Source organism: Lagopus leucura, unplaced genomic scaffold (genome assembly GCF_019238085.1).
Source record: "Lagopus leucura isolate 7727_CA_CO unplaced genomic scaffold, USGS_WTPT01 Super-Scaffold_100040, whole genome shotgun sequence".
Taxonomy (NCBI): Eukaryota; Metazoa; Chordata; class Aves; order Galliformes; family Phasianidae; genus Lagopus; species Lagopus leucura.
This window is the reverse complement of record NW_024962289.1, coordinates 2,134,663-2,148,566: the sequence shown is the minus strand read 5'-3', so window position 1 is coordinate 2,148,566 and position 13,904 is coordinate 2,134,663. Positions and strand designations below refer to the sequence as shown.

At 38.7% G+C, this 13,904-nt stretch overlaps 1 protein-coding gene across 1 annotated transcript in view; it reads right to left on the bottom strand.

Moving 5' to 3' along the window:
• The window catches only part of TBCD (tubulin folding cofactor D), a 108,193-nt gene that overhangs the window by 18,362 nt on the left and 75,927 nt on the right, over window positions 1-13,904 (bottom strand). The window contains exons 23-31 of the mRNA XM_042883989.1: window positions 13,236-13,267; window positions 11,650-11,712; window positions 11,174-11,250; window positions 9,280-9,361; window positions 6,281-6,399; window positions 5,789-5,880; window positions 4,760-4,900; window positions 2,131-2,214; window positions 621-779 (exon numbers count right to left, since the gene is read on the bottom strand). Of these exons, the coding sequence (XP_042739923.1) occupies window positions 621-779; window positions 2,131-2,214; window positions 4,760-4,900; window positions 5,789-5,880; window positions 6,281-6,399; window positions 9,280-9,361; window positions 11,174-11,250; window positions 11,650-11,712; window positions 13,236-13,267 (849 nt within the window). The remainder of the gene's footprint in view (window positions 1-620; window positions 780-2,130; window positions 2,215-4,759; window positions 4,901-5,788; window positions 5,881-6,280; window positions 6,400-9,279; window positions 9,362-11,173; window positions 11,251-11,649; window positions 11,713-13,235; window positions 13,268-13,904) is intronic.

The following is a 13,904-nucleotide window of genomic DNA, read 5'->3' as shown; positions in this document are numbered from 1 at the left end:
TGCTGGGGTGAGAAGTGCAGTCCAGTTGAGAGACTGAAGTGCAGACGGCGAAGTGCAGATGGCGAAGCGCAGGCAGCGAAGCGCAGATAGCGAAGCGCAGACAGCGAAGAGAAGGCGAAGAAGAAGGATCAGGTGACCTTGCTTGGAGTTATATCCCCTTGCTGACCGCAAAGTCTCCTGGGGAAATGTAGTTCTTCTCCGACAGACGAACATTCGGCAGATATCAAACCCCACCCCCAATGCATTACATGATGTTATGGTGTGGAATACTGATGACCAAAAATCATAAAACCATGACAGTTCCTTACAACCAAACTATCCCTGCAGACATGACCCCTACCATCCCTAACCTACCATGAAACTGGCCAGTGGGTTCAGAAATTATTGGAGCTGATCCAGAGGAAGACATCAGCAGCATTACCATGAACACCTTCTCTCCTTATGAAATCATGTTTTTCACAGACACTCATGCCACAAGTTCTTTTCTGTGGGTCTGTTTTGGATGCTTACATGTATTCATTGAACACTTCAATGAAATTTTGACAAACAGCACCAAATATTCCCCAATAAAACAAACATTTGATTTCCACTGATTCAGGAAAGCTTCTTCAATCTACTACCTTGGAAATATCCTCTCTAGTTCTTCTCGATGAGGTATGTGTGGAACTGGAGGACTGTCGAAGTGTAGCAGAGTAAGGAACACAGATCCTGCATGAGCTCGAAACTTATCAATTTTTTCAGCTGATTGTTGGGCCAGCCAACACATTATCTGTTTGCAGCTATAAAAAATAGAAAGAGAGAGTGAGAGAGAACAATTCATCATATATAATGAGTAGAACGTGTATTGAAATCACTGCAACAATATCAAAATCATACCAACATGAAAAGAAGTCTGGTTTAACGCTTTGTAATGAATATGCAGAGGATTTAAGAAATCAAAATGGTGACAGAATATTTAGAGATCTATTTCCCATGTATCAATCAAAAAATGCCACGACTCTAACGTTACACAGCATATTTACATATCACCTTTCATCTGAGAATATACAATGGTGCTTTATGGACTGGATGAACGTTTCAGATGGAAACAGGACAGGAACCTTGGGAAAAGCACATTCTCAAGTACAAAACTGCAGACGTACCAGTAGACAAGGTCTATTCCCAAATTATCTGTCCCACATGAGGATTCAGCTCTGGTTAGTTATTTAACTGAATCCCAATTACTCTGCATCCATAATTAAACTCTGTGCTATAAAACTGTGTTCTACAAGGTGCTTTACACCTTCAACAGGAAAACTAAGACATCAGAAAGAGCTAGAACTCTTTCAGCTACAGTAAGACCTACAACACCAAACAAATGTGATTCCCTCTCTTTTAATCAAGCTGGAAGGATTCTCTTTTAAGTTTGATGCAATAATTTCTGCGTAAGTCCAACAGGAGGAAACCCCTGGACAGCGGGCATTGGCTGAGTGCTGCATTCCTAGAATCCACCTCATTCACCAAGTGTCTGATTCACCAACCAACAGTCATTCACTTGTTTTTAAATCTAGAAATCATGCAGCAGTTCAGCCAACACAGGCATGCTCTGCCCATGAACCATCATCTATCTTGCTTCACCTCAAGCTGTACTTAAAAATCGCATTCACCATTAGGAACATGAACAAATACTCATGAAATCAAAAATCTGAATCTCAGTGTAAATTTTGTTTTTTATGTATTTCCTTGTTAATAATTGCATACAGATGACAGAAATGAAAACAAATTCATTTTCACATTTCACCACATTCCAAACCAATGATGCAGTGCTCTGTGTAAGTGGGTGAATTCCTATTTTATTTAAGTGAATAATGCTGGCAGCGTGCACAGAGGCTGCAAGTACAGACCAAATCTCACAGATGCACTGTATTTGTAAAGTGAGACTGCCACCCACTTTCTCTCATTGAGGTAAGCCTCTCTGAAACACAGATACAATATTGTCAGCATCTAACATGGCGTTAAAATCCATGCATTTCTATCAAAGGTTCCATATGCTCAACAGAGGAGTAAGCATACAACATATAAGCAATACTTCCTTGTATGGACTGGAATGCAATTATAAGAGATAAGACAAAAAGAGAACAAGTAACATACATGTTGGCATTAATTAACTCTGCTTCATTCTGAACCAGCAGAAGCGTCACTTTCATTAAACTTGTCATAGCAGCTTCACGTACCCTGTTGAAACAGAAAGATGTTGGAGCACTTAATCAGTACTTTCACAAATACAGCAGCAGTTAGGCTAAACAGACACTGGCAAAAATACCAGCAGGTACAAAACATTGAAAACACTGAACAGTGGGAGCAGTTACTGTATTTTGGGAAGGAGTGCATATGACTGCATAAATCCCCATTCCATAAAGCAAAGCCCATGTTTGCACTGAGAGCCATCCTCGCTTCCAGGCAGATCCCCAACCTGACCATCTTGGTTTTCATTCCAGCCAGCTATCGTCAGGTTATTAAGAAGGCCAACACTGATAGCCATTAGTCACATGCAGCGTGCAAACTGCTTTCAAAACTCAGCCTTACGTCTTCAAATTCTCTTTTTCTAAAAAGACTAACCAACGCTTTGACAAATATTTAAACCACTTCTGAAAGCATCACACTTTTCACAAATTTTCAAGCTTAGTACTTCCAGAATCAGGAAAAACTGTGACTCCAAATAGCTCAAATCTGTCTCCTATAATAATTCTGTCAAAAAGATTAGCTTCAATAACATTAACACCTGCTTGATGCCCACCTTCCTGACCAGAGCCAGCACATTCATCCTTTCTTAGTAATAAGTAAATACATAGAGAGAAATTTACAAAAGGGCACACCTGTCTACTGCAAAATTTCCAAAATAAACTGAAAAAAATAGTTCCCTATGTAGTCTAAAACTGAGTGAGACACTTGTCATAATGGTAAAAAAAAAAACAACAAAAAAACAGTAAATGACATCATTTTTTCCTAAGCAGTTTAATACAAGTTTGGCAATCTTTCATCAAAGGATGTTTTTCTCCCCTTTTCATACAGTATCTGACTCTTAGATACTCACTTTAACACCTGTAGTCAGATTGGACAAGTCCTAGCAAACTATCTGTCAAAATAAATGTGAAGTTTGCATATGGAAAGTACAGTTGGTTATACTTTCCCACGATTCCATTAAAGAAAGACAAAAATTACACAGCAAAGGAAAGGTCTCTGCAGAGAATGGCAATTCTCTCCTTATCTTTCCATCTTAGTCAACAATTTAAAAGAAACAGAATGAGAAAATATATCTAAGAGGCCACAAAAGTGTTCAGCAGGCTATAGTTTGCTATGAGAAAAGCCTTCCCTTCCCCCTTCAATTTACATGTTTTGGGACTGTTGATTTTGGCCAACGTTGTGAAAGAAGGTTAAAAAAAAAAATGTGGAGCTCAAAGCACATTTGAATTTTAATGGCAATTCAATTTCCTTAGGATTTCTTTGAAAATTTCCACTTTGCAGAATTTTGTTCTGTGTTTAAATTCAGACAGACAAAAAGACCATCAGTAGGGGAACCTGTGAGCTGCTACAAGCAGAAGCTCACTGAGTGACTAATTTACTTCACCAGTTTCTCCCTTATCGGCTTCAGCAACTCACTGAATTTTGAAAGCAGAGAGCTCTGTCTCTCTTCCTTTCTCTGACTCATCACTCTACACACTTGCTCTTACATTTTCTTCAAGCTACTCTTGTGTCACTCGAGTGCTATTACATCCTCTAAGCTACAGATCCACTCACCTGCTTGCTGTCTGACAGCTGACAAAGAAGAAGGAATGCCAAGATGCTTCCTCCCTTGCGCGTACTGGAATGACCTGCTCTTGATCCTTACTACTTTGCATTCTTGTTTCCTCTTTTAAGTTTGAGATGTCAGATGCACCTACATTTCTCTGACTTGCTGTCCTGTGTTGTTTCCCTTCTTTCCTAGATTTCCTTGGAATTTCCATTCACACCATGTGTTCCATTCCCCACAGAACCTTGCTGCCATATGGCAATCACTATTAAAGGCTGAGGCTCAAGGCATCATTGCATAAAAAATATAACTAGAAACACACAAACATTAACTTAGGCTGATAGGAGTAACTTAGATTATTTTCCCTCTACCCTTTTTCAACACATTTGTAAATACTGTAGTGAAAAACTTAAAGGTTGCTCCAGGACTGGTCTGTTTTGTCCACAGCAGGAGAAAGGAGCAAATCTCTGAGGCTGTTCTGGTCACAGAAAGAAGTGTGATGGGGAAGAAGGCACCCAACCATGGCTGCCTGCAAGGCACACTAACTTCACGGCCTCTGCAACCTTCCTAAGACAGCACAACCATGGTTAGCAACCATTGAAAATTTGTTACCCACAAATTAAGCAACTGCTCCCTCTGCTGGCAAGAAACAACAACGCACGAACACAAAAGGAGCTCGATAACTAGGAGTCAATGCACTACTTCAAAGACACTAGGAAAGACAACTCAAACCACTGTACTTTTAACAGCTAAATACGTTCCTAATATTCAATATCAGAACAAGTCTGAACTGCAGTTTCACATCTTGGTGTGAAGGGACAAACAGCTTGAACAGCTTTCCCTTTGCACATTTATTCCATCAGCACATTTCCAAACTCAAATCACAACAAGGTTGAAATTATCTTATTTCTAATAGGTTTTCAAAATATTTCTTTAACTGGACATAAAAGATGACGCTAAGCTGAAGTCTCCCATTGCAAGGCATCTTACCATCCTCCAACATCTCCTCGGCTGTCTGTGGTGTAGTCAGTCACACAATTGAGCAACGTAGCATAAATCTGAGCAACATTATCTTTGCAGATAAACTCTTCCTGGGATCCTTCGCCTTTAACACCTACTGTCTGGCAAATCCTTTAAAAAGAGAAAACAGAGGGGAAAAAAATACTTTAGCAAGGGGAAGCATTAACATCATAGCTTTGTTCTGTTGCTTAATAAAATTCGCTAGACATAAGAGTATTCTAAACCCCGTAACAATTCCAACAAACAAATATACAGTATGCAGAATGGTTCTGAGACTATTGTAGATTTGAGGATTTCTTATCAGTGCTCAGGTTTAAAAAATGCCATCTAAACCAAAATTGCAACAGAGAAGCAGAATGCTTTTGTGTTCTGAAATACCACAAAAAGAAGTCTTTACTTAACTCTTAACTGGCACTTTCTGTACTCTTACTACAGTGAAGCAAGCAAATAGAGCAAAGCACTAATAATAGGTGCATTGAATTTGATATTTCTTTGTACTGAAGATATGCTTAATGTGAGAACAAGATTTTTCTGCATTGTAACAGTTTAAGAGTATACATACTCTGATACTATTAACATGAAATATGCTGTGGCACATAAACACTGAAAATATTCCTTAAGATAAAAAGTTTCTCCAAACAAATTCAATCTTTTTTTTTTAATTAAGTGGAAAAATCGATGCTGCTCATTTCCACTGAAGCTCACCAAACTGCAGCCCATGTAAAAGGTGAACTTTGAAATGCATTCTAGCTACTTTTTTCATTGATTTAAAAACAGGACATGAGAGCTGTACGCCATCCTCAGATGTGAAATAATCCTGTGAATCAAAGGTGTATGGATAATGGAGATGCACATGGTTCCACATTAGAAATGATTAATTTTTTTCATAGTGTGATTTCAAGATCCATGCAGTGAGCTTGTATTAGGAAGTGGAGCAAACAGTAGAAGCTTCTATAGAAAGAATTAAAATTAGATAAAAAATAAAGATGATAAACATACTCTGCAATTGCTATTAAGGCATCTCTTCTGGACTCGGCAAAGCTCACGTCTCTGGGGGTAATTAAGGTAACTTTTCTCAGACCTTCCAAAACCTGAAAGGAAAAGAAAAAAGATATATTTGAAGTCAACATAATATTTATAAGTGACCTACATTTAGAGACAGTAGGAAAATAAGGTGAATTGCATACAGGAGAACCAGGCAGTCAATAGCTTTGGGTTTCTCACCATGACCTGTCAATATGCCTATGTGCTCCCTTCGGACAAGTGTTCCACCCCAAAGGGTAACTCAGCCTGCTTTTTTCATTAACACTACCAAGGAGGGACTAAACTTAATTACCAGAATCTATGGCAAGCTAAATTCATGATTTTCTGGTGTTACTGTACCTTACAATCCCAAACTGTTTCACAAAGACCTTTAATTATGATCATTATTATTTATTTCATTACGATCATAGGTTTCCATTCAGGATTCTCTGTGCCCTCTCGTCTCACCTGCTGAAGCCTGCCCTTTAGCAGAAACCTTGGAAGGGCTCCAAGGGCAAGTGAAAAGCCACAGCGAATCATCTGCTCTGTGCTGTGTAGCTCTGAGATGTACTGTGTCACCAGCTCATCTGAAAAAGAAAAAAGCAATTGCAAAGCAACTTTTACATCATTATCGTCACGTATTTGGCTAACTAAAAAAATAAGAGGAAAACTACCCTCCGAATACAGCACCTAGGAAGTTTTATTATTCATTATCTAAAATACAGAGTATTTTACATTTCCTATAGAAAAATAAATAAATAAAAAATTCTAAGACCACAGAATGGTTTGGGCTGGAGGGGACCTTAAAGAGCCCCCATGTCCCAACCCTTGCCATGGGTTGGCTGCCCTGGGTCCATCCATTTTTGGGTGCTTTGGGCACCTCCAGGGATGGGGCACCCACACTTCACTGGGCAGCACAGCCATGGCCTCACTGCCTCTAGGTACAGAATTTCCTCCTCACATCTGACCTAAATCTCCCGTTACTTTAAAACCACGTCCTGTCACAATCAAACCAAAAAGTTGTTCCCCCTCCTGATTACAATCTCCCTTTAAATACTGTAAGGCTACCATGAGGTCTCCCAAGAGCCTTCTCTTTTCCACACCGAAGCGGCTCAGCTCCCTCAGCCCTTGCTCATAGAGGTGCTCCAGTCCTCTGAGCATTTTCATGGTCCTTTCCTGGCCCTGCTCCATCAGCTCTGCATCCTTCATGGGGCCAGGCCACTGCAGGTGGTGGCTCAGGAGGGCAGAGCAGAGGGGCACGACCACATCCCTTGCCTGGCTGACCACCCCTCTTTTGATGACATTCACAGTTGCATGTTTACTTTCTAAATATAAAACCAGAATTTTAGGCACACCGACTCCAGTTCATTCAGAAGATGGACAGAATTCTCAATTTAAAAGATGAAGCATTTTATAAAAATTTGCAGAGTTAAGTCCAAGCATAATTTTCAGTGTAAAGACAGAGGAGCAATCCCTCATATTTATAGCCATCATTTTCTATCATCAGACAAACGCTCTGTGTGAGGATGTCTCGGATGGATCCATCAAGGCCTGTTATGCAACTGTTCTCTTCAGAAAGTCTTAACTGGACTGGGGTGATTCAAACACACAGGTCATACGTATCCAATGAGATTGTGTCACTTTTTATGCAGAAAAAAACTAACAGAAAACTTGGATCTTTTAAAAGGTGAAAGCTTAAAAAGAAGCAGCCATCTAGAACAGTGGGTGCTGTGCTCAGGTCCTTTGAATCGCTGTATGACCACACAAGAAAGGGCTCTGCAAACAGCAGTGCAGAGGAATGGAAGAATAAACCGAACTGTGTTAGGAAAGGGCAGCTCACCAGTGAAGTAAAGCGACATAAAGAACACAAGCAGGAGTCAAAAAAAGTCAGTAATCCACATTTCTACTGTAGATTTTGTCAGACAATACTTCCTTCGTACAATTTCTCAGCTAGTAAACTCAACTCCTCTGTGAAATGCAGAGGAAAATAAGGTAACCAGAAAAAAACTAGGAACAACCAAGAGAGCTGCAATAAACACAATTCCAATTAAAAAAGGAGAAAGGCAGTCTCCCTCACCTTACCAAACACATCCTTTTTAATCTTGAAGAGGAAAAATTCAAAGATTCCATGAAAGTTACATAATTGTGCCACTGCTTACTGCCATCTAAGATTGAAACGATCGAGCAATATTTGCCAGAAGAAGAAACATCAGTTTCCATAGGAGACTGCACTTTAATCATACCTCATGACTTCTTCTTTAAATCCCTGCACAATTCAGCAGGCCTCAACTAGCTCCTCACATCAGCAAATTAGTTCTCTGTCCAGAGGTAAGCAATACTTTCACATGAACCCTTCTATTATTCAAAATCTTGCAAACAATTGGTAGGTAAGACTTTAGGACATAGGAAGATGCAGTGCTTGCTTAGACAGCAAGATGATCTTAGACAGCAGGACTACCACAACCTTCCTTTTTAGCACTTTAGTATTTTAGCAATACGACAAATTTAAGACATGATGAAAAATGAACAACTGGTCTAAAAATCTTTTACTTCAATTACACCCCCAGACTACCATGGCTTGTGTGACCCCTTCAGGCCATGCTAGTCAAAAAGCTCATCCAGAATCCAGTGAAAAATGAAGATTTATAGGCATGTAACAGTACAACAGATATACAACAAGTGCAGCCACCTATGGAATGCTCTTCCAGTATATTCCTCTCCTCTTGATTTTGAAACATAGCTGACTTCTCTGCTCAACTTTTTCAGGAGCTTGACAGTCCAACCTTACAGTTGTCTTTGACTCAGTGTTGGGTTGATTGGTTGGTTGGTTTTGTTTTTTCTTAAATCTGCCTCAATATCACATTGCATCTATTTATTCTGTGAAAACAAACTATTTGGGCATGCAGCACCAGCCTGCATGAAGAAAAGGGACACTTTTTATTATTTATTTTTACAAAATATAGAGATTAAGTGATATATAAAAGATTCAAAAATCAAGTTATGGCTGATATATAAAAAGCAGTCTAACTTCTTTAGGGCAGAGAATGCATGTCACAGCGTGTGACAGGTATCTATGTCATTCTTGGAAGTACCACAACAAAAACACCAGTGATGTCTTTTGTTACCTGATTTAGAAATGATACATGAGTTTGCTATTGCAAAAAAAAACACACACAAAAATCCAAACCAACAACCAAACAACAAAACATTGCTTTGTAAAATAAATGTAACTGCAAAGTAATCTTTAAGAATACAAGAACATAAGTGCTGTTATCCTTAAAATACTTATTCTATATAATCTATATAATTACAGAATTATAGAAAATAAAATACCTGTTCTTTATGATCTACATAATTAGTATAAAATCAGTGATGCTCCCCTTGCCCCCAGTGTACTCAATTCCTCCAACGTGTGCACAAGGTACAGCCCAGTATCCTCTACCTCCCTTGTAAATACGAATGCTTACCCTGCAAAGCTGGATCAGCTTCTCCATTTTCATTGATGTAATATTCATTACACAAAGCACTCAGTGCAGACACTGCAGACTCCTGAAACAAAGGCAAAATTGTGAACTTCATATCATGAAATGCGATCTTAGTAAATGCAACTGCACTTAAAGTTCAGAGGTTAAAGAGAAAGACGATTTTACGTTAGGTTGTTTTTTTTGTTTAATGATTACCTACAGCTATTGCCATTTACTTTTTAATTCTTCCCTACTCTGGTTTAAGATCAGCTGAAAAGGAAACCTATGGAAGAACAAAACAGATTCTTCTCTTATTCTTCCAAAAGTACCAGTAAGCTAAATTAACATTTAACACACTAACAGCAACTGCTGCATTTCCAGCTCTCCTGTTGTATCTGCAGGACGACACAGTATTACCAAATCCTTCAGCTATTTTTTATCTGCAATATACAGATTCCAGACTGACAAGAAATAAGTTTCCTTCCCTACAGAAAGCACAAAAACACGGATTACCCAATTGCTGCAGATCCCTCACTTCCTAAAGAGAACGGTTTCCTTTTTAAAGGTATCACATTCTATTACAAGAGTGTACTTTGGCACAAAAGATGGTAACTTTTCAGTGTTCCATGGATATTATTTCTCCCTAAAGCATACGTAGAAATCAAGTGAGAATTGTCATTTACTAAACATAGTTCAATGCTAATTAATGTTAAAACAAACAAGTCAAAATTCCCTACAGTCTATAATTAATTCTCTGGCTAGGTTTAGAAGTTCCAGTAAAGATGTACAAACTCTTTGAATAAACTGCAAATACCAAAGGAATGTTCCAAGAATTTAATTTCATCTTTCATCAGTGATTTGGATACATTTCAGTCTGCTCTGTTGTCTGAGGAAACGTTTAAAAGATGAGCCACCAACTACTCCCAATGGCTTTTTATCTTATTTTAAGAAATGAACAAAATGAATGAAGTATTTTCTATTCAAATGGTGTCTGCGACAGCTATAATCTCTAGCAGGGCAGACGAAAATTATCTTTTTAATTTGGTAGAATCTCATTTAAGAGTACAAGATCAAACTTCCGTGGTATTACTCAGGAAAATTAAAGTAAATAGCTGGAGACATGAAGACCATGTACATAAAATAGCACAAAGAAAATGAAAATAGCACTCATCAATGGATTTAATACTCAGAATTAGTGTAGTTGGAGAGCACAGTAAAAGAAGGATTTTACTACAGATTAATGGAAAATTTAAGTACTGTGTCCCAAATAACTCCCGTTGCTTCAGACCAATTTTCTCCCTGTTAACAAACCCACCCTGAGTACATCAGACCCAGGATACTGTCTACAGACACTTCTCTAAATAAATTTATCTGAAACCATTAAAAACAACCCAAATTAACATATCTTGCACATATAACATATATACATTAACACAGTAGATTTCCTTATTATTAAACAAGATAAAAAAATGGCATTGGGTGGCTAGCTAAAAACAGGAATTATAGTTGCAGTTATGTACGAAGCAAGTCAAAACCACACACCAAAGCAGAAGAAAAATGTCACACTGATGTACTCAGATGGCAAACTGAGCAGCTTCAAGCACCAGGGACTGCTCACTGTTAGTCCATCATCAGTGCCAGTGACTGCCAATGACTTTGTTCAAATCCACACACAAGAACATGCTTTGCAGTAACTATTCAAGCCTTTAACAGAAAGCCTCCTTGCAATTTAGGAGAATTCGTGTTTTGCTTTGTTTTTAAATTCCCCTTCTCAGCAATCTAAGAAACAAACACACAAGTAGTAATCACATTCCATGGAAAATACTCCAGTGGAAAGCAAAAATGCTTCTAATTCTATACGGCAGATGATGACACAAAGAAGGAATCACTACTGTACCTTTACATGCTGTCGTGCAGCGCATGAAGCAAGAGGAAGACTTCTTAGACTGTCATTTATTAGCCACTGCCAGCCCTCTGAAACAGTAAGGAACGTACGTGGTAGTACCTTTCTCACCTTATAAACTTCAGCATTTTCTCTCTTATAGCAAAAGTATGGCAGCCATCCATATTCAGTTACTTCGTGCCTTTCCAAAATTAACAAGGCTGTGTATTCTGGCTCACTTTACAAAGCACACAGTGCAAATGCTGTCTGATAATACTGAAAACTAGACAGGGAAAAAGACTGCAAACAACACAAATCTTCTGTAACACCTCTGTGCAGATTTCTGTATTATTCTGATATTTTATGTTAGCCCACGCAAATTTGCTGATCCTCACAGTTCCTTTGTAAAACACCACTCTGATGTTTTACAGCTCAATGACAATGAAGCTGTATTTACTTGAAAATGAAAGGTTATTTAAAACACTACATACCAATTATTGGATCCCCTTTAAACGGCATTTTTGATAGTGACAGCTTTTCAATTAAAGCGCAGACTGTAAGAAAATAAATTTGGCAACCAGATAAATAATAAGAAATACAACTGGCAGCTACTTTAAGTATACAGCTACATCACGTTACATTAGCATTAATTTCGAACTGAAGAAAATTCACAAAGTCCAAGGCACATTAGTTGTCAAGTCTTTGTTATTTTAAGTTTATGCACTTACATGAGTTTCAAATTTACGGAATAGTATTCTTTTAGGACTTCAAAGCTATTTTGAGGAATGGAAATTCACACACTAGACACTGCAACATTTTGCCGTAGAACCAACTGACCGCACTGCTCAAATGAAAACTCAGCACTCAGGGAATACATTACCTTCCACCTCCTGGTGACCAGATGAAATAAAACACAGGTCAGTGCAGAATCATTATCACATTGCTTTGGAGTTGGTGGAGAGCAGCAGAGGACAGAACAAGCTACTGCATACTGCCACTTTTTTTGTTTCTCTCTGCTCCCACAATTTAATCTTTGAATCTTGCTCCAGCCTCTGTACGCAGTTTGTCATCTTAATTTATGACCAACTCCCTGGGCTCTAAACCTACTCTTCAGTTCAGTCCTCACTATGGCAGTGTCACACAATCAGGCTCCCTGCGCTCAAACACCATTCAATACAGTATAGCAGCTTCTTTGCTGATACTTATTCACACACAGATTAAGTACAATGCAACTAAAACCAAGTCTCTTAGGGTCATCCCTCAGTCCTCTAAGCTTCTTGTATGCTCTGTTGTGGTTGAGACCATCATCTTCATTAGACATGCATGCAATCTGTGGAACATTTTCAATTCTTCCCTTATTCTACCTACACAGCCCTATCTTGCCAAAATGCTGCTATTTCTACTTCTCAAATATATGAAATATTCAGCTGCTGAGCAGTTAGAACAGATGATGAAAACCAGCAGTTGTAAATACGTTCTTCAGCATTACCATGTCAGATCTGTAAACTCACTCAAAGACAGAGAGTTCCCCTTGCTCTTCCACTCATCCCATTTGATTGCCTTTCAATATTGATACTGATTTACTTTACCCACTAAGTTTGAAGATGTGATTTAAGTCATCCTGAGTCAGAATCTGCTATCTAGCACTTCCCTCATTCAATGAATGAGCAGGAAACTGAAGTTGCCATCATTTCCTTACCCACCCAAGTCACCTACTTCTCCCTGCAATGCCCTTACTTTTCACCTTGTTTCTGTACATAATTATCATTGAACTCCTCATCATTAATGTAATACAACCCCTTCCACAAACTGTTGTTTATACGGTCTTTATTTTTCACCTTTGCATACATGTGTATTATGATAAAAATCATTAGTTACATGATCACATCTGTCTTAATGGACAGACCACATCTCTTCCCGAGAGGAACTGGGGTATATCAGGGAAATCAAACTCAGCCCCAAATAAAATTACAAGTGAAGTGTGTGACAGAAACCTGAGCAAAACAAACTGAAAAAAGTAAACAGAAGAACTACGTATTGCACATTTTCTGTTTCATGCCCCTGCTGTGGTACTTACCAGCTGGTCTCATTAGCTCTCCACCTAACCCCCTGCAAAGAAAAGGAGAGGCACTGTCACAGGCAGTTTGAACGCATTGCCCAACGAGGAAAAAAGGGTCTCTACAACATTTTAGAAACCAGATCACAAAACATCTTCAACTTTCCTAACTGATCAATGCAAACATACTTCTTTTTAAATTAACTGTTGTCTTGTTGCCTTCCTGAATGTGTAGCTTTCTGCTTCTGAAGAACGCAAACCCTATCTTTCTAATTTTCAACGTGTACAATAGAAGATTGCCAAGTTCATTCTTCTTTTCTTCTTACTTGCCTCAGAAGCATTACAAACTTTGGCAACTGCTCAGCCGTGCAGCTTTTGACTTCCACAGCCGAAAAGCAATTACATGCAAAGTTTCAGCAAAATCTTCATTTCTGGAACATTACATGGAAACGCTGCTTACCAGTTCCCACTTTCACAAATTTCAACTGGTTCATTTTCCTGGCACAGTTTCTCACCCTTTTCCCTTCATCCTCTTTTTCCCCGCAAAAGCCCTCTCAGATGATTTTGCATTCATCACGAAAAAAGCAGTGAGAATTCCAACTTTTCAGAAGGGGAGGGAAACGAAAGTCCTAAGACATTTCAAACCATCCTGAAGAAGAGTACATCACATAAGAATGGTCTTACCTGCTC